The following is a 22,786-nucleotide window of genomic DNA, read 5'->3' on the forward strand; positions in this document are numbered from 1 at the left end:
TTATTGATAAAGATCAGAGAACTTTGAGCAAATATGCCAAAAAAGTCTGAAACAAATCAACATACCTACTTCATGTCACTGGTGAGTGGTGACACATTTAGGCATGGATTACTTTGTGGACATCTAAGTTAATACAAAAATAGTTTCCTACCGTCTTTGGCAACTGACATGATTGACAGTGACAAGTCTTATCACAACTGGGTGCCCCTTACCGTTGGGGATTCCAGTACTTCATTGAGCTGGATGATGTTAGGATGATTTACTCTCTTCAAGATGGCCACTTCCCGCTCTATCAACTTGAGAGCCGAGCTCCCCGCCTGCAAGTAGGGTAGATTTGGTCATATATGAGAACATTCTGAAGACAAACGCTTTCAAAAAGAAGTCGGACAGTCCTGTGTTTAAGGTTGAGTTCCAGAAAAACTAAGTACTATCACGATATCAAACACCGAGAGTGACCTTCACACATAATACCATACAACTTTCAGGCTACATTACTGCTATCAAGTTCAAGAGACAGGACATCCCACTATCATGAACTGTCATATATAACCCCCATGACACCTCTCTCAACCTCATGTCATCTCCAGCTCACCCTCACCACCTCCCTTAAACCCCCATGGAAGCTCTCTCTTAACCAAATGTCATCTCTAGCTCACCCTCACCTAAACCCCCATGTCATCACTAGCTCACCCTCACCTCAAACCCCATGGCATCTCTCTCTTAACTCCAGGGTATCTCTAACTCACCCTCACCTAAACCCCCATGGCATCTCTAGCTCACCCTCACCTAAACCCCACTTGTCATCACTAGCTCACCCTCACCACAAACCCCATGGCATCTCTAACTCACCCTCACCACAAACCCCATGGCATCTCTAACTCACTTTCACCTAAACCCCCATGTCATCACTAGCTCACCCTCACCTCAAACCCCATGGCATCTCTCTCTTAACTCCAGGGTATCTCTAACTCACCCTCACCTAAACCCCCCTTGTCATCACTAGCTCACCCTCACCACAAACCCCATGGCATCTCTAACTCACCCTCACCACAAACCCCATGGCATCTCTAACTCACCCTCACCTAAACCCCCATGTCATCACTAGCTCACCCTGACCTCAAACCCCATGGCATCTCTCTCTTAACTCCATGTCATCACTAGCTCACCCTCACCTCAAACCCCATGGCATCTCTCTCTTAACCCCATGGCATCTCTAACTCACCCTCACCTAAAACCCCATGTCATCACTAGCTCACCCTCACCTCAAACCCCATGGCATCTCTCTCTTAACTCCATGTCATCACTAGCTCACCCTCACCTCAAACCCCATGGCATCTCTCTCTCTTAACCCCATGGCATCTCTAACTCACCCTCACCTAAACCGCCAAGGCATCTCTAACTCACCCTCACCTAAACCGCCAAGGCATCTCTAACTCACCCTCACCTAAACCGCCAAGGCATCTCTAACTCACCCTCACCTAAACCGCCAAGGCATCTCTAACTCACCCTCACCTAAACCGCCAAGGCATCTCTAACTCACCCTCACCTAAACCCCCATGTCATTACTAGCTCACCCTCACCTCAAATCCCATAGCATCTCTCTCTTAACTCCATGGCATCTCTAATTCACCCTCACCTCAAATTCCATGGCATCTCTTCCCAATTTGGACCTGTCCTGCACTCTCATCTCTCACCACGTGCCACCACTCCTCAATGTTGCTCAAACCTCAAAGCGAGCTCTCCGCCATGTCCACAACACATTATCTACCCATGTCTCCCCCAAGCCCCAGTCACCTCTCCCATCTTTCCTACCGTCTCATTTGTCTGCTACCACCATCCCATATCATCTACACACTACTCCTATCTCTTCCCCTACCTGTCCCGCCCAGTGTGCAACTTTAGCCACTAGTCCAAGTGAAGTAAAATTCTTTTCAGTCTAGTAATTCAGTTAACAATGGTCCACATGATAACACTAAAATGTACAACAAATTATGCTAAGAGCCAAGTTCAGGCTTGTGGACTTGGCACAGACTGGCCTCATATTGTTCCAGGACATCTTTGACCCGTGAAGATCAGGGTTAGAATGCTTGCCGTAAAAGGCAACTATGCTTGTCATAAGAGGTGACAAACGGTATCGGGTGGTCAGGCTCGCTGACTTGGTTGATGCATGTCATCGATCTCAATTACATGGATCGATGCTCATGATGTCAATCACTAGATTGTCTGGTCCAGACTCGATTATTTACAGACCGCTGTCACATAGCTGGAATATTGCTGAGTGCGGCGTAAAACAACAAAACAGCCAAACCAACTGAGGTTTCACTGGAGTGTCTGGAGGTTCAGACTCGATTATTTATGTTTTCATATAGCTGGAATATTGCTGAGTGCCACGTTAAACAAAAAACAAACAATCAGGACATCTTACCTTCTCCTTGTTGATGCTCTTGATGGCCCAGGACTTGCTGGTGTCTCGGTGCTGGGCCTCATGGACCTTCCCAAAGCTTCCCTGCCCAAGCTTCTTCCCCACCTCATAGCTCTCCTTGACTGCGCTGTCATCAGCAATACGTATGTGTGGAATTGTTGTGGTCATTTTGCGACCCTCATCACCTCAGGCATAAACATCTGAAACAACATCCTCATTTTACCGGTATGACCAACTGGACCAGTTCTCAGGAACTGCTAATCTAAGCCCTGTGTAAACGAGAACAAGCACTTAGTGTAACAATGTTGAATATAGAAAAATATCAGTCATAACAAAACATATCTTAATCCCCCTGCACTGTTATCATTCCCGTGAATAGCAGACTTTGGCTCCACAATGAAACCTTGTTAATCCAGACAACACCGTTCCCATGGAAATCATCGCGATTAACGAACTTAGTGAAAATGGGTATGGAGTCTGCAACTTTAGCCTGTTGAAGTTTGGGCTTGTAGATTCAAATGTTTTTGGCACAGACCATACATGTATATAGACATGCATTGCCAGAGCTACAGATTAGCTGTGTGTTTGCATAAGAAAAGCAAAATAAATCACCATAAACCAATTAATTTGCTTAGTTGCTTACGTACAAATATGCATGAAGCACTTTAAAAATCCAACACTGTGCCTAATTAACCAATGAAGCCTTTTCAGCTTGCGTACCCAACTATCTTCACACATCCATATTTTCTGATCAAATGCAGTCATCATTAATAAACTCTACCGCAGTGAATAATGCACAAAATGGCTATGTGTCACTTATTGTAACTGAGACTTGTATGTCTGTTGTGAGCTCATGCAACAAGTCTCCTCATTGGTTGAAAAATGGGTGAGGTTGGGTGAAATGGGGTTTAACGTTGTGTTAAACATGCCCTCGAGTGTGACTGCTTTTACTAGTCCAGACGACTGCTGATTTTATAGTGCAAGCCCAGTGAGAAACCATGTTGCAGTTTTAACATGAATACCCCACATTGACACTGTATACTGATCCAAGACGACCAGTCCTTGTTTTATCAACTTAATGCCGAGTGCCAGGCAGGGTAACAACAAGTACCATTTTTTAATGTCTTCTGGTATGACGCAGACGGGGATCGAACCCCAGACCTTCCACTCTCTAGGTCTACCACAGGACCACGGAGGCGGTTTGAAAAATACCCAATAGACTTGGAACTAAGGGAGTAAAATATACTGATGGCAACAAATAAGGGAACAATAAAACATATTCGGAAATATAATGTTCACATTGGTTATTGATAGTTTTCTTTGGATATTCTATATATACTGATGGAAATTAATAAGGGAACACTTAGTTTTAGACACTGTAAGATGACATGCTATCATGGTGTCCCAGCCTTGTCCACCAAATACACTTTTGAAACAAGGCACACAAATCATATGGAAGGTAGCCTTTCTGGATCAACAGGTTCCAGAGTAACGTTTCTTTGCAATGAACTGAGGCTCCTTGGAGTCTGTGACAGCAGAAGCTGAGTATTACTACTCATGACATAACAAAGAAAATATGTCACTTAGCAATCTGCCTCATGTTAAAAGTGTCCTTCCGGCAAGTCAAAATTGATTATTTCTGACGTTTGGCGAAATACAAATAGTGATAGGAATTGGCACTCATCCTATAGTCCTTACCAAACTGCCCTATAGTATAGGTAAAGGACTTGTAGATATTTGCCATCTTTAAGGGTTTTGCTGTATGATGTCATCTTAAGGACAAGTGGAAAAAAATGTTAGTTTCTATCACTGATAAACGTTATTCAGGTGAGCAGTGGTGAAGGAAGAAACAGTCATTTGCCCTGAATAAGACCAAGTGTATTAACACATGATTAAGGGCTCTTGGGTATATGGAATGTACCCAGTAATCCATGGGTGCACTGTATGCATCACTGAACAGCAGGATTCAGCAATTGACAGTTGTGCTTTGAACACCTGAGTGAGAAAATCGCAGAGAATCTTCAGGGAAACATGTTGCCAGATCAAGTTACCAGAGTTCTGAGAGGCAAAAATATAGGCCATCAATTAATGATGACTGATGTCTACAAATGATGAAGATATTTATGGATGTCCTTGAAACAACAGGAGATTCAACACAGGACTGTGTTTGTTTGTTTGTTTGTTTGTTTGTTCTTTAACGCCGCACTCAGCAGTCTGTAAATAATTGAGTCTGGACCAGACAATCCAGTGATTGACATTATGAGCATCAATCCATGCAATTGGAATACGATGACATGCATCAATCAAGTCAGCAGCAGCCAGCCCCCCTGATCCCGTTAGTCGCATCTTGCGACAAGCATAGTCAACTTTTACAGCAAGCATGGGTTGCTGAAGACCTATTCTACCGCGGATCTTCACGGGTCACACAGGACTGTGACAATGGTATGCAGTGTGAGGCCATAGTCTAAACACAGACAGCAACTATTGGACAGTTCCAGAATAAGCTGTTCATAGCACTGCAGCTACTTTCTTCTTCAAAATGCACCATGTTTATCCACCTTCAAACACCAACGATCTCACAACAATAGAAACAATATTCAATGAATACAACATATCGCTACTGATTGAGAGAAGGACTACTGCAGCAACAAACACCAGTACCCCAGTAATCAAGTCATAAGGGTGCCGTAGTACAAAGCGATCTTAGCCCTAAGGTCCTCCAACTCCCATACCCTAACATAGACTTTTGACAGTCACAGTGCTGAGGGTGTTTGGCACAAGGGTACCCTTATCAACAGCACCACAGAAGATGGCAATCAATGGCAGGGCATGTTCCTGTATTTCCCTCAGGTAACATCTGTATGGACACACTGCAGCATCACCTAGCTTCATCATATCACTTCAGCTGCTTCAGCAACATCAGCTGCGTTAGAAATTGGCGCAAGTCCTGAAGTCCTTGCCAAACTGCCCAATCCTAAAGGTATCACAAGGACTAGTAGAAAATTTCCATTTTTAAGGGTTTTGCTATATGTTATCATTATAAGGACTAGTGGTCGAAAACTGTTAGTTTCTAACCCTGTTCTGCCTTGTGAAGTACACATTGGGAAAATATGTTACATGTGAAACGACATGAATATTAAAGGTAGAAGGTGGCAAAAGAGATTAGCGCCATGATGGGCACCTGTTTTAGCTGCAGCGTAAATAATGGATGCTATTCTAACAGGTGATGAAGCAGTTTGTAGTGGTGGCTGAGATCCAGGTCACCTCTATAGATTTTCTCTCCTAATGCCTTCCTTCTTCATTAAACTTTCACAAATCCTACAAAAGATATTAGACACAGTTCTTTGATTCCACAGGGGAAATTAACATTCTCTCTGCACCTCAGATGAGTTTTTTAATTAAAGGTCGTTGCTGTTTTCCATGCAGAATGTTGTTTTACCTTGAACATACAAAGGTGTTCTTTTTATGCCAGAAGACTTTTACAATCCATGAACTATGACAAATGAAATGAACAAAATGTCTATTTACATTCATAATAGTATGATTTCTCTTATGATAATTATATAGCTTCTAATTTTCATGATTTCCATGATCAAATCTAGGCATTTAAAAAACAAGTAGGTATTTGCTGTAAAAATAGAATTTAAAACAAAACTCATAACAAACTGTATTTGTTACTGATAGATCAAATTAAGATTCATGTTATTTCAGGCCATATTTGCAAAGCTCATCCAAATTATAAAAAGACAAAAAAGTGCAGAGCTATTATTTCTGATTTTTTTCTGAAACATTATAACAATAACGTAAGAATGAGGATCAATGTAGTTTAACCATAGTATCATTGCAAGTTAGGCAACCAATTTAAAGTTAGTAGTTGTTTTAATGATACAGCAATACAGTATTGTATCCAGATACGAGGCCCACGATACAATATATCACTTGGCAACCCCTGTATCGCAAAACATACCATACATTATATTATATAGGCATATTTTCTTGTATTTTCCAGTTGGCTTCAAATAGCGTAACATTCACAGTGCCCTCTACCCTACCTTCTACACTACAACAGTACAATATCCTATCTTTGAACTCTGAAATAAAAAACAAATGATTCTGGGTTGATTCACCTGCAAAATGTGAGTGAGTATGGTTTTACGCCACTTTTTGCAATATTCCAGCAATATCATGGCAGGGGGACACCAGAAATAGGCTTCACACATTGTACCCATCTCAGGAATTGAACCCAGACCTTCGGCATGACGAGCGAACACTTTAACCATTAGGCTACCCAACCTCCCCATGAAAGAATATCAACAAATGAGATGAAAGTACTGTAAAGGGGGATACAAATTGCATCACACCTATAGTATCTGGATAGTATCATATCACAACCCAACGTATCACATCTTTATAAAACAACATCATTATCTGTGTCCTCAACACAATATTACCAGGTCACAGCTTCAGTCACATGAACACAAGGCTGAGAAACCTGAGTCTCTACAAGTTCCTGGAGGGAAATACTGGACAATCATAAGCGACCATCAGCGGCGCCTCAACAACACACACCTATCAAATATCCCAGCAGGACAGGGTAGACTGTACTTGTATATCTAACACCACTTCTCCAGATATAACCACAAGCCCAAGCCAGTTATACAGCCCACAGTTAAAAATAGAGCCACAGGACTGTAGCTCACCTGTATTTTGATCAAGGACATCATAAATGTGAAACAAGAATATGCAGAGATAGGTTTCTACAGTTGGTTGGTTGGTTGGTTGGTTTGTTGTTTAACGTCGCACACAGCAATATTCTAGCTCTATGACGGCGGTCTGTAAATAATCGAGCTGGACCAGACAATCCAGTGATTGACATCATGAGCATCGATCTATGCAATTGGGATACGATGACATGCATCAACCAAGACAGCGAGCTTGACCACCCGATCCGAAAGTCACCTCTGACGACAAACATAGTCGTCTCTTTCAGCAAGCATAGGTTGCTGAAGACCTATTCTCTACCCTCATCTTCACGGGTCAATAGCACAAGACAGCATGAGTATTTCATAATGATGAACACCAGCAAGTCCTGGGCCATCAAGAGCATCAACAAGGAGAAGGTAAGATGTCCTGATTGTTTGTTTTTTGTTTAACGTGGCACTCAGCAATATTCCAGCTATATGAAAACATAAATAATCGAGTCTGAACCAGACACTCCAGTGAAACCTCAGTTGGTTTGGCTGGTTTGTTGTTTTACGCCGCACTCAGCAATATTCCAGCTATGTGACAGCGGTCTGTAAATAATCGAGTCTGGACCAGACAATATAGTGATTGACATCATGAGCATCGATCTATGCAATTGGGATACGATGACATGCATCAACCAAGACAGCGAGCTTGACCACCCGATCCCGAAAGTCACCTCTGACGACAAACATAGTCGTCTCTTTCAGCAAGCATAGGTTGCTGAAGACCTATTCTCTACCCTCATCTTCACGGGTCAATAGCACAAGACAGCATGAGTATTTCATAATGATACATGCAGAAATGGCAGAATAATGGCAAATTGAGATTTTGCATTGTGACTGCTATGGTTGTAATGTTTAGATGTATAATGGAACAGATTTCTGTAAGATAATCGGCGAGACACGATTGCTGGGATCATATGTACAACATTCACCTTCATGAACTTTGGGTTTCAGCATTAGAAATTGGCACTAGTCCTGTAGTCTTTGCCAAACTGCCCAATAGTTAAAGTATCATAAGGACAAGTAGAAAATTGCCATTTTTAAGGGTTTTGCTATATGTTATCATTATAAGGACTAGTGGACTAAATATGTTAGTTTCTACAACTGTACTACAAGCAGGAATGGCTGAGTAATGGAAAATGACATGTAAGCCATGTTAAGAAATGCATCAGAATTATGCGAAGACTTTAAATACAATTAGCTGAAATGCGCACCATCATATACCATGGTCACCAAGGTTTACCATGGAATACCATGCTAAACCGTGGTCACTTTCATTTCTTACCAGGTCAAAAGAAACCATGGTAGACCATGGTCATTTGAGAGTTTACCATGGTAGACCATGGTCATCAAAGACATTGCCATGGTAGACCATGGTCATCAAAGACATTGCCATGGTAGACCATGGTCATCACAAACAAAACCATGGTAGACCATGGCTATTTCCAACTGTGATAAAAAAAATGAAAATTTACCTCCTGTTTCATAATTTTGAATTTCATTTATGAATAACAAATAATGGTAACATCAAATGAAAAGTAATACTATTGTATCAATAGCATTGGGAAGGAGCATTAAATCATGTAAGTGGCAGATGAAAAATATTTTTCACCAGGAATGAATGTTTTCTTTAATAAATATTCATTACACATATCACACATATCCTTGTACTTGAAGTTTGTTTCAGCATCATCATAGGCCTTGTTGTTTCAGAGATGTCGAAAATGTAAAAGGTACAAAAGTACAGACCGACAGACAATGTGACATTAATGTGTTTAAAACAATTTGCGAAACAACAGGTATCAATACAGACTGAAGTGTCTCAGGTTGAACATATAAAATTGGAATTCCGCTTCTAGTCCAAAGCCAGAGTTTGGTAAAATTCAAAATTCTGTTAATTCTAGTAGGCTCTAATAATAAGGGTCATAAATATAATAACACAAAGATTTACTGAAAATGATGCTAGGAGACATGGGGTTTTACCACTACTGTTCTTATGAAATGGAGATTCTTTATTCGAACTAAAAACTCGACCACTTATCTTTCTGTATCGTTTCACAATCGTACTTCAGTTATGGTGTGACCAAAGAGTTTGTTTTTCACTTGTTAGTACAGAGGCCACATGTCAGTTTATACTCTCTACTTAGTACCAGTTTTGTTTGTTTGTTTGTTTGTTTGATGTTTAACGCAGCACTCAGCAATATTCCAGCTATAAGACGGTGGTCTGTAAATAATCGAGTCTGGATCAGACAATACAGTGATTGACATTATGAGCATCGATCCTGCAATTGGGAATACGATGACATGCATCAACCAAGTCAGCGAGCCTGACCACCCAATCCCGTTAGTCGCCTTTTACGACAAGCATAGTCGCCTTTGAAGGCAAGCATGGGTTGCTTAAGACCTATTCTAACCCGGATCTTCACGGGGCTAGTAGCAGTACTAACCATGCTAACCTGGAAATTGAAAATCACTATTTATTATTTTTCAACCGCCTACACAGCGATAGAAACTAACAGTTTTCGTCCAATAGTCTCCAATGATAATATATAGCAAAACTCTTCAAAAGGGCAAATTTCTACAACCCCTCATGATATTTTAACCATTGGGCAGTTTGGCAAGGACTACAGCCAAAACACCTAGTGCCAATTTCTAACACTGCTACATTGAATTTTATGCCAAATAAATTGTAGAGCAACTAATAAAAAAAATAAGCCATAAGCTAAAAAATTGAAAGTGGGCCTACTACTACCTGCCAAACCTCTTGGATGAACTGACCAGCTGAGCACTCTCCCAGACAAACATTATCCCTCAATAGTTAACTACAGTTGATTCACTGAAGCTTGTCCACCATGCCCACAGTCATCTCGGCATGGTTGAGTGACCCTTCACATACAGTATGGATCCCCCACAATGACAATGAGTTTCCTATGATTAACATCTTGGATCAATCTAAGCCTAAACCCTTCATGGGGTGTTATTTGTATACATTATATTACACTGTTGACACCTCTGTAAACCCATGAATAAAGACATGGACACCCCATATTCCATTGTCAGCCTGTTTTTGTAGGCAGTTAATAAAGGTAGAGAAATACTTCCAAACACATGCAGGTAACACATGATAAACACGACAGTTGTCATGCTGTTCCTACTGTTTGTGAGGGGCCATTTTCTGCTAACACATTTACCTAATGTTAAGCTCCACTGAATCACACAGAAATAAAAATAGCATGGATAATGACATATGTTTCATCGTACATGAGGTACTAGAGACGGAGGTAGTAACACTGCATTCAGGCTAGTGCCACTGCTCTGAGGCTAGTCACACTACACCAAGGCTAGTAACAATGCATTGAGGTTAAAACAATGCATGGAGGCTGGTAGTGCATAAAGGCTAGTAACACTGCATTGAGACTGCTAACACTGTATTGTAGCTTATACCACTGCATGGATGATGGGAACAATGCACTAAGGCTAGTACCACTGCATTGTGGCTAGTAACACTGCATGGAGGCTAGTAACAATGAACTATGGCTAGTAACAATGCACAAAGGCTAGTACTACTGCACTGTGGCTAGAAACACTGCATGGAGGCTAGCAACAATGAACTAAGGCTAGTACCACTGCACTGTGGCTAGTAACACTGCACGCAGGCTAGTAACACTGCACGGAGGCTAGTAACAATGCACTAAGGCTAGTACCACTGCACTGTGGCTAGTAACACTGCACGGAGGCTAGTAACAATGCACAAAGGCTAGTACTACTGCACTGTGGCTAGTAACAATGCACTAAGGCTAGTACCACTGCACTGTGGCTAGTAACACTGCACGGAGGCTAGTAACAATGCACTAAGGCTAGTACCACTGCACTGTGGCTAGTAACACTGCACGGAGGCTAGTAACAATGCACTAAGGCTAGTACCACTGCACTGTGGCTAGTAACACTGCACGGAGGCTAGTAACAATGCACAAAGGCTAGTACTACTGCACTGTGGCTAGTAACAATGCACTAAGGCTAGTACCACTGCACTGTGGCTAGTAACACTGCACGGAGGCTAGTAACAATGCACTAAGGCTAGTACCACTGCACTGTGGCTAGTAACACTGCACGGAGGCTAGTTACAATGCACAAAGGCTAGTACTACTGCACTGTGGCTACTAACACTGCATGGAGGCTAGCAACAATGCACTAAGGCTAGTATCACTGCATTGTGGCTACTAACACTGCATGGAGGCTAGTAACAATGCCCTCAGGCTAGTATCACTGCATTGTGGCTAGTAAAACTGCATGGAGGCTAGTAATGCCTTAAGACTAGTAACACTACATTGTGGCTAGTAATACTGCCTTTAGGCTATTTACACCTCATTGAGGCTAATAACACTGCATTGATGTAAGTAACAATGCACTGAGGCTAGTAATATTCATTGAGGCTAGTAATGATGCATTGAGGTGAGAAACACACACCATGCCGACAACCAATCTATTATTATCTGTATATGATGTAAACATGTAAAAAACACACAGCTGAATTTGATAAAAGCTGAAATATCTAAACTTTCAATAGATTTTAATGTTGACAAACAAACACCTCACAATCTGCACAGAATGAGTAACATGAAGTAAAACTACTTTCCATTATTTAGGAGGTCCACCAAAATACAATAAGCGCCTTCTCAGTTTAAAACAATGGAATCCACTGAGGTTTGAAGTCTTCAGCAACCCATACTTGCCATAAAAGGTGACTATGGTTGTCGTAAGAGGCGACTAACGGGATTGGGTGGTCAGGTTCGCTGTCTTGGTTGATGCATGTCATTGTATCCCAATTGCGTGGATTGATGCTCATGATGTCAATCACTGGATTGTCTGGTCCCGACTTGATTATTTACAGACTGCTGTCATATAGCTGGAATATTGCTGAGTGCGGTGTTAAGCGGGAATATTGCTGAGTGCAGTGTTAAACAACAAACCAGCCAAACCAACTGAGGTTTGAAACAATTATTGATAATTATAAAATCACAACTTTCAGAAAAACACAAATTGCCAAATTTAGATGAAGTAAATATATGAGAAATACGGACATAAGTAAAGCCTTATATGGGAAGTTGGTGTTCACACATGTTGGTTCTTGTTAGCAAACACAATCATGTACTGGTTCCCTGGCTATTGGAGACTCTCACTCTCCATTGCTTACGATAACGTAATCCTACTTGGCTGGCAAGGTGACCCAGCTTACTGCAGGGAAACAATACCTCACCTAGAAAATGTCAGCATTTAAATAATGGGTGTAAACCAAGCTCAACGCTTTCCAAACACTCCTGAATGTACTTCAATGTCAAACAGACATACGATACTATGGAGTTGCTATGAGGTATGATACCCATATATTGGGTATTACCATATTAGGTACCCCTAGATCTTTATTCATTATTTTTATGTGAGTTTTCACTTTATTATCTTAATCTAGGGACACATAGGTCTTTCATTTTTTACATAATGACAAAATCCACTTGACTTTCAAGATTAACTTATATGAGCAGCAGGGGTCACTCTAGGAATTTTCTGACATGGGCCTTTTATGTGAAAATTTCAAATAGACCAGAGGTACACCCATACAGCACAATGTTAAAATGCCCCCTTGTATTTTAAAATGTGGGCCTTTTTTCAAATTTAGGGGCTAAAAGCACAAGGCCCCACCCTAGAATTATCCCTGGAGCAGAGATTTTGTAAACAAGTCAAACTATAATATCCTGTTATATATTTGTGAAAGATCATGTAAACACACATTCAGATGTCTCCAAGAATATTTTGTCCTGACAAAATCAAAATCAATGCATCCCCTCCACAGACAGTGTCTAAAGTTGGCAGTCTGACTCAACCACTTCTGACAATCTGACACTTGATGTAAATAGTTCAAAATAACAGTTTATTCCATACCTCATAAGAGTGAATGCTTTGTTGTACTTATCAGCACAGCAACTATTTACATAGGCAAGCAAAGACATACACTTGTTCAAAAAAAGTCTTTACATATATTCTTACAGTATGTAGACAAATATCTAAACTGCTTGACAAAATTGCCTCAACTTGTATAACCCTTTTTAACCTATTGTAGCTGCCTGTTTATCGAGCCAAGTGTGTGTACCTTTTGTGACTTGACTTCAGAGAGAGCTGAGCAGCGTTCTCCATAACAAACCTATCTGAACAAACATCTCACTTCCACTAGCATGTCCAATAAGGGTGTGGAATAGTTTACACCAAATGTTGTGTGTACATGTTTAGACCAAGTGACTCAACTACTGAGCAATGGACAAGATGGCGGCACATGGAACTAGAAAAAATGTATAATAACTAAAGAAATGTGCATATCTGATCAGATGGCAACAGGTTGATCGTACATACTTCTTGAAAATAAACAGGGATGTGTTCCCTTTTCCTGACAAATCAAATAAACTATTCCTTACAATCTGTACCTGACCACTTTCAGAGATGAGGAAAACAAGTTTATCTGCACATGCTGCATGTTACAAAAAAATTGTCGCAAGTCGGGCGGTGGGGTAGCCTAGTGGTTAAAGTGTTCGTTCTTACACCGAAGACCTGGGTTCGATTCCCCACATGAGTAATGTGTGAAGCCCATTTTTTATTTTCCCGGAGTCATATAAAACAAAATGCCCAAGTTGTGTACAAACAAGCATGAACACCAGTGGACCCTTGTCATAACCTGAACGTTAAAACCTGGAGATTGTAGGTGTAGCTAGATTCAAATACCATATACCCGCCTACCAATATGTCTCAGCGGTGCGTAAACAAGTGTTAATCAAATCATGTACCTCATCGAATCAGGGGTAATTATACGCATGGCTCCCCAAGATGGCTAGTTCACAGAGATACACCATCAAAGTCAGGCTAGCTGTTATACAAATCAGGTGTCTTTACATTTCCTTGCCTTGCTTATTGTCTGGGTCCATGTCTGGTGTTTGAAAGCTGCCAGTGATTTCTGCCAGGTGAAGTGTGTAGTAATGTGGTATACTAGTAATAGCCAGGTTCATTGGCTGGAGGACTTATCAGCAATCTGTGTGCGACAAGCTCGGGATAAGATTACACAAGGTAACTGAGCTACAACCTAGGAATATTTAGTGCCCCACCTTACTGCTAAGTGGCTGCTCGTAAACCATCAACACCAAAATATCTAGTATTCAGCGTTAGAAATTGGCACTAGTCCTATGGTCCTTGCCAAACTGCCCAATGGTAAAGGTATCAGAAGGACTAGTAGAAATTTGCCCTTTTTAAGGGTTTTGCTATATGTTATCATTATAAAGACTAGTGGACGAAAACTGTTAGTTTCTAACCTTGATTCTGAATTGGTTCACTCAGAAAAGAACACTAAAAAACATGAAGGTCAATCATTAAATCATTATTTTTGCATTCGAAACATAGTCACATGCTGTTTTCAATGGTACAGGCACATCGGTGATACAGTTTTGTGGATATTCTCCCACTTTTGACAATGTATATAACAGATTAATTACCAACTTCAGCAAAAGTTAATGAAAGTTATGAGAAAACAGGACGTAGAGCTATGATCATACTGACTTACCAGTGCCTAGCCAGTTATAGCTTACAATTTCTCTGCTATATACATGTATCGTTGATATAGTGTAAGTTGACCACTGGTCTTGAGGGTCACCTGAGGGACTAGCGGACACCTAATTTATTACAGGTATGTTTTATGCATGCATGCTTTGGTCAAAATCAGTAATAATACCACAGTTAGGCATTTATCCACTTCATTGTGTCAGAAAACAAACATAAAACTATTCCCCTAGAACTATTTCATTCAGAAAATATTGTAAATATCAAGATAAAGGCATCTTACTTAATTAATTCAAGATACAAAACTGCAGTTGGTATTTAATGCCAACAATTCGGAAATTTGAGTAGGGAACATAAGAAATGTACCTTCGAGCTATGCGAGGAACACTGAAAATAATAGAATGGGTCTCGACCAATCGAAATCCGAAATTCACATGTAACATAAAACATGATATACACACACATGATAAACATGGTTTATAAAATAACAATATTATAATTTCAGAATGTATCATTTTTACTTGACTTCAAACGTGTTCAACACAATATACATGATTTCTTTTCATGAAAAAATTATCTCATTAAAATCAGATCTTAAAGCTCACTAGCGAACTAACCATGCTAACAGCATTCTAAACTTAACAGTGTTCAAAACAACATGATGCATTATCAGTATAAAAATGTAATAGACTGAAAACAAAACCTAGTTATATATGCAAGGGCTGGGAATGTTTGGTTGATTACCAACTGAAAGCTTCCACCATGGTGAATATCAGCTTAGAAATAGAGTCAACCCAAAACACACCTCCGTAAAGCAGTAAATCCCAGCCTAATCTCTCAGCATGCACGTCAATAAGAAACTGACTTGACCCTACCTGTTCTATTCACTCCAACTCAGCGCAATAACAGACCGTCAAGATTTGACCGATCAAATCCTTCAAAACACTGCAATCACTTAATTTACTCACCAAATATCCCCATACCTATAGCTCTCAAATAAGACCTGTTCATAAATCTAGAGTGGATTGTCAGAGCGAGTAATGCCGGAGTTGATGAATGCGTCCGTGACAGCACTCACCTCCAAGGAATTACAACCTTGATCACCACCACACTTACTCAAATATTTCATAACCTTTCCACACAAGATTTCCCAGAAGACCTCCACATGCACAGAATAAGGTGTACGAGGAACCACTATCCGGCCACTCAACCGTAGTCTATTATTCAGCGTCCTGGCATAGCACTCAACAAGACATAATTACATTGAATTACCTTTCAAGCTATGAACGTACAGGTATACATGACAGTGCTCATAATCTCCCCAATGTCCTTTCACCGCTCAGACTCAAAGTAAGGTAACAGTGGCACCAGGCTTCGGTTAGTACAGTTCACAATGGCTGTCATGCTTACTCCCAGAATCTCACAGTCAAAGCATGCAGTTCACGATTCAGCAAGTCGTCTAGAACGCCTACATAGCCTTGCTTGACGTAATGTCAAATCCTCCATTCAAAACCTTCGTGGCTGTAATGAGCAGAGCAAAAACTCAGAAATTCAACCCCACAAACAATGAGCTGAAAACAAAATCTGATAACATGCAATTTACATTTTCCTTGTCAACACTAAGCCATGTTAAGTAGAATTTGACTAGTGCTGCTACCCTAGGTTACTATTGAGAGACTTTAACCATGCAAATTGATCATTAACAAGCGGCCACGTAACATCTGTTTTACAAATGACATGGGCTCGATATTTCATGCGACAATCACTGCCCGAGTCAGGTGGTGTTTTTTAACAAGGAGCTACACAATGGGGCTGGCTGGGTAGATGTCGTGACAACGCCATGCACTGACACTATGTGAGATAGGCCTACCTGTTGTCAAAACAATGTAATGGCATGTGTGCTTGGTGATGCAGCCACGTTTCACTCTCCGTCCAATATGACACACGATACAAGCAGTGTATTGCTTGTGCTGCAATAACACTGGAGAGCAATCCATTATCTGTATTTAACTCATTAGAGAAACAGTAAACAATGAACCTTGCGTACAATACCATTATGTTAATTTCGGTCATATTTCTGAGAAAAAAAAATGGCTACAAAACGAAAATCAGATGACAGATTAGTATGTACCGGTACTCAATTTTTAATAAATAATCAAATGTCAGGAGTTACCATAAAATATTAACTGTATGAGCTTGTCAAATTTATTTATTGCCTGTGACGGAAAAGTAAGAAATACACAATGAACGAGTAGTGACGATGATAATCGTCTTGTTTATTGTGTATTAGCATGATTAGCTTGATCAGAAAACCCACTATGCATAATTGTCTCATACACTGTAGAGGTGAAATGATACATCTGTGAATCGGTGCATTTTGAGATTTCATGCAACAATACGATACACAATACATTCTTTTCTGTATCGATACAAGGCAATACACTTGCTAAACTAAATTACTTAATACTCATTTAATGACCTCCCCCTTTTTTGTCAGATAAATATCGCAAAATGTGTTGTAATTAGCATTTATCTACTAGAAATAGCTGCCATGAACATGTGTCTACAGCTAGCTTTTCTTTTGAACCTGCTCAGAAATATTTATAGTCAAGACATTTCCATGCGATTTGACACAAATATGCATATCGGGATACATAACACATCGTGACCTATTTATCGTGACCATGCTGTACCATTTCACCCCTAATATACTGCACAACAAGCAACAATTTACACCTTCTAAACCCAGATTTCAATTACAAGCAAGTCAGCCAGTTCCACCCAGGGAAGTGGTTAAAAGATTGATGGAGTTCTAAACAGACTACTTTTCCTCTGGGTTCTTGGACAAGTTGAGATAAATCTTACATCAGACCTTTTTAAAGTGTAATGGTATGCTGGAGATCAGGTACATTTTGACAAGATAAAACACCATCTCAATGAGCCATAAAGCTTGAACTTGATTGACTTCACACAAACATGCCGTTATACATGACACAAATACCCCCACATATACAAAGGTGTACATGATGATAGTGACCCTGAGTTGCTGATCAGATACTGTGACGGCACGTACATGGAATGCCATGACAAAACAATGCTTTACTTGTTTACATTTAATATCAACAAAATAGGCATAATTTCCAATCAATCAGAGCGTACGGCAAGGATGAAATATTATACATTATTAGATGCATCACTATCATATTCCATCCTATGCTGAGCAATAGTACCACGGCACTGGAGCTCACCTGGTGTTATAATGACATCAAAGGTTCAAAAACACAAATAAAACAGCCAATTCAGATCCTGCAGCATCAATATTTTGATTTATAGTTTTAGTAATGCATGTTAATAATAAATCATCTCTGACAGCTGTTGTTAACAATAAATCCTCTCTAAAGATCCTCTATGGCAATGAATGTTAGCAATAAATCCTCTCTGGCACTGGATGTTAACAACAGATAAACTCTGACAATGGATGTTAACACTAGATACTCTCTGAAAATGGATGTTAACAACAGATAAACTCTGACAATGGATGTTAACACTAGATACTCTCTGAAAATGGATGTTAACAACAGATAAACTCTGACAATGGATGTTAACACTAGATACTCTCTGAAAATGGATGTTAACAACAGATAAACTCTGACAATGGATGTTAACACTAGATACTCTCTGAAAATGGATGTTAACAACAGATAAACTCTGACAATGGATGTTAACACTAGATACTCTCTGAAAATGGATGTTAACAACAGATAAACTCTGACAATGGATGTTAACACTAGATACTCTCTGAAAATGGATGTTAACACTAGATACTCTCTGGCACTGGATGTTAACACTAGATACTCTCTGAAAATGGATGTTAACACTAGATACTCTCTGGCAATTGATGTTAACACTAGATACTCTCTGAAAATGGATGTTAACAACAGATAAACTCTGACAATGGATGTTAACACTAGATACTCTCTGGCACTGGATGTTAACACTAGATACTCTCTGGCACTGGATGTTAACACTAGATACTCTCTGAAAATGGATGTTAACAACAGATAAACTCTGACAATGGATGTTAACACTAGATACTCTCTGAAAATGGATGTTAACAACAGATAAACTCTGACAATGGATGTTAACACTAGATACTCTCTGAAAATGGATGTTAACAACAGATAAACTCTGACAATGGATGTTAACACTAGATACTCTCTGAAAATGGATGTTAACAACAGATAAACTCTGACAATTGATGTTAACACTAGATACTCTCTGAAAATGGATGTTAACAACAGATATACTCTGACAATGGATGTTAACACTAGATACTCTCTGACAATGGATGTTAACACTAGATACTCTCTGGCAATTGATGTTAACACTAGATACTCTCTGAAAATGGATGTTAACAACAGATAAACTCTGACAATGGATGTTAACACTAGATACTCTCTGGCACTGGATGTTAACAACAGATATACTCTGACAATGGATGTTAACACTAGATACTCTCTGAAAATGGATGTTAACAACAGATAAACTCTGACAATGGATGTTAACACTAGATACTCTCTGAAAATGGATGTTAACAACAGATAAACTCTGACAATGGATGTTAACACTAGATACTCTGTGGCAATGGATGTTAACAACAGATATACTCTGACAATGGATGTTAACACTAGATACTCTCTGACAATGGATGTTAACACTAGATACTCTCTGGCAATTGATGTTAACACTAGATACTCTCTGAAAATGGATGTTAACAACAGATAAACTCTGACAATGGATGTTAACACTAGATACTCTCTGGCACTGGATGTTAACACTAGATACTCTCTGGCACTGGATGTTAACACTAGATACTCTCTGGCAATGGATGCTAACAATTGATCCTCTCTGACATGAATGTTAACAATTGATCCTCTCTGACAATGGATGTTAACAATTGATCCTCTCTGACAATGGATGTTAATAGATCTTCTCTGACAATGAATGTTAACAATTGATCCTCTCTGACAATGGATGTTAACAATTGATCCTCTCTGACAATGGATGTTAACAATTGATCCTCTCTGGCAATTGATGTTAACAATTGATCCTCTCTGGCAATGTATGTTAATAGATCTTCTCTGACAATGGATGTTAACAATTGTTCCTCTCTGACAATGGATGTTAACAATTGATCCTTTCTGGCACTGAATGTTAACAACAGTTAAAATTATCCAAACTGTCGGAACCCCACACTACCTTTTTCCAGTCTTAATAAGGTTAGATGAAACTCATTAATCCTTGAATACCTACTATCATATTCTCTCACTAAACCAGAGTTCAATAGGTCATATGCACAAATACGCCCAGCAAAAATGACATGGCTATTTAATATCAGCTAAAGCACAAGGCATATATCACTGTGATACTTAAAAAGGACATAGTGCATAATACTGCCAGCAATATTCTTTATTATTCTTTTATAACACTGACCCCGATCTTAATCTCCATAAAGTGTTCACCATTATAGCTTGTGGCAAGATATCAAGTTAGTAGTTACCTTCACGGTTTGTAAGAAAATCTCAAAGTTAGGACCTCATTGAAATATTGTTTATAGTATCATTCCGCACATATAACGCAAGTTTCAATACTCTGTTCATGTTTTCAGGTATTAATAAACAACTTAATCAATTTCAGATAATAATTCAATATGATTGGTCAGTCTGAATATGATGAACCATAAAAACAGTGGCAACACACATGGCACATGTCCACATAATGTCGGAGATAATACCACCATTTCAGAAAACTGTGGAACTTGAACTTCTATCCAATTCATATTTATTTCGAGATAGGTTAGGTGAAATGGTGTTTAGCATCGCGTTCAAGATTATTGCACTTATATAGTGATGTGCATGCACGTGTGTGGCTGCTCGTACTAGTTCAGTTCAGACTAATGTTGAATTTTATGTGCTAGACTACTGAGATGCTGTGCCACAGTTTGACATGAATACCCTACTCAGACAGAGTGTACAGTCTCCAAGCCGACCAGTCCTTGTCTTAGCACCTTAATGCCAAGTGCCAGTCAAGGTAACAACAAGTACCATCTTCTAAAGTCTCTTGGTATGACGCGGCCTGGAATCAAACCCCCGACCTTCCTCTCTCTGGGCAGATTTTCTATCCACTTGACCATGGACACGGTCTATTAATTTCAAATATTGTAACTGTAACCAATTAAAACAAAAAACTAAAAAACAAAAGCAGCCCCTTCACAAGTTCACAGCCACTTCCCCAAAGTGTCCCCAGAAATAATGACACGCCACTATACATGTTCACATGATCCAGTTTGATACAATATTGTTTTGTACAACCTTAAACCAGATAAAGAACCCTGCCTGTTGCCAACATAATGGGAAACCTAACTACGAAAACCTAAAACATCAAAGTCTTATTCCTCTTCCTCCCTAAACATAAAAATCATATACGGTATTCCAGTCTGTGGCGTTAGCCACTATTCTGAAGCCTGAGTCTAGTCAATTTCTGTTCGGTCTAGTCATCTCAGGAAATAGATGTCCATATGATAAAACTGAAATGGATAAAAATTATGCTAAGAACCAAGTTTAGGTTTGTAGACACAAAAGTTCTTGTCAGATTGCTTTTCCACTCTAAAGACATCACTTATCGACTTTGTAAAACCACATGGTTCCAATATGCTCAATGCAATACAAATTTCATCAGGATCAGGATCGCCGACTTGATTGATGCATGTCATCGATCCCAATTGCGTGGATCGTTGCTCATGATGTCAATCAACGGATTGTCTGGTCCAGACTTGATTATTTACAGACCACCGTCATATAGCTGGGATATTGCCATGCCTCCAGATACTTTACTAAGAAAGCTGCACATGCAGTTTCTGTTTCAGCTACATCTCTTCTGGTTGGGACAAATACATGTCACATGCAGTGCACCCTTCAACAGTAATATCAACAGAAAAGACAAGGGAAAAAACAGCTCAGCTGACTCGAGGCGACTATGTTTGTCATGACAGGCAACTATGTTTGTCGTAAGAGGCAACTATGTTTGTCGTAAGAGGCAACTATGTTTGTCGTAAGAGGCAACTATGTTTGTCGTAAGAGGCAACTATGTTTGTCATAACAGGCAACTATGTTTGTCATGACAGGCAACTATGTTTGTCGTAAGAGGCAACTATGTTTGTCGTAAGAGGCAACTATGTTTGTCGTAAGAGGCAACTATGTTTGTCGTAAGAGGCGACTAACGGGATCGGGTGGTGAGCCTCCCTGACTTACTTGACTCACATCGTATCCCTATTACATAGATTGATGCTCGTAATGGCAATCACTGAATTGTCTGGTCCAAACTCGATTAGTTTGCAGACTGCCATCATATAGCTGGAATATTGCTGAGTGCGGGCATTAAACAACAAACAAACAAACCCGCAACATTACAATGTAGCCCTGTAGACATGGTAGATTCAGATATGATATGCAAGGGCTTATGCTTGAATTATTACCACAACACTATCATAAGCCCTCAGTAAATGCCCTGGGCACTTAAAACTATAGACTAAGGCGGTTGCTTATTAAAAAAATTGGAAACATTTAAAACATACACAAGAAAGTATGGATCATATAAATTTAAGAGCTTAGTCCAGGGTTCTCATTGGGATTACTTACAGACTGGTGTACATGGCCATTGGCATGCTTACTGGTGCACCACGATTGTTGTAACTCCTCCACTTATCTGTTTGACAAAGGGATCGCAGCACTACAATATTTGTAACTCCCATACTTTACTGTTTGACAAAGAAATTGTAGCTTTACCATTGGTGTAACTCCCATACCTAATTGTTTGACAAAGTGATCATAGCACTATGATTGTTGCAACTGCCTTACTTTACTGATGACGAAGAGAATCCTTTTCCATTGTTGAGTGGTAGAGCGTCCACCCTGAGAGCGAAATATCTAGGGTTCAATCTGAGTCCGCATCATACCAAAAAACG

At 39.8% G+C, this 22,786-nt stretch overlaps 1 protein-coding gene across 6 annotated transcripts in view; it reads right to left on the reverse strand.

The window, feature by feature from the left end:
* Positions 1-22,786, reverse strand: part of LOC124127182 (serine/threonine-protein kinase 33-like) — a 39,497-nt gene that overhangs the window by 12,028 nt on the left and 4,683 nt on the right. Inside the window, exons 1-3 of one of the 6 annotated variants that reach the window (XM_048402436.1) lie at positions 16,634-16,657; positions 2,426-2,622; positions 213-317 (exon numbers count right to left, since the gene is read on the reverse strand). In XM_048402436.1, the coding sequence (XP_048258393.1) occupies positions 213-317; positions 2,426-2,590 (270 nt within the window). In that variant the 5' untranslated portion in view covers positions 2,591-2,622; positions 16,634-16,657. The other 5 variants (XM_046490631.2, XM_048402438.1, XM_048402435.1 and 2 more) reach the window with 5 other exon arrangements.

Source organism: Haliotis rufescens, unplaced genomic scaffold, assembly GCF_023055435.1.
Source record: "Haliotis rufescens isolate VD_foot unplaced genomic scaffold, xgHalRufe1.0.p SCAF_26, whole genome shotgun sequence".
Classification (NCBI taxonomy): domain Eukaryota; kingdom Metazoa; phylum Mollusca; class Gastropoda; order Lepetellida; family Haliotidae; genus Haliotis; species Haliotis rufescens.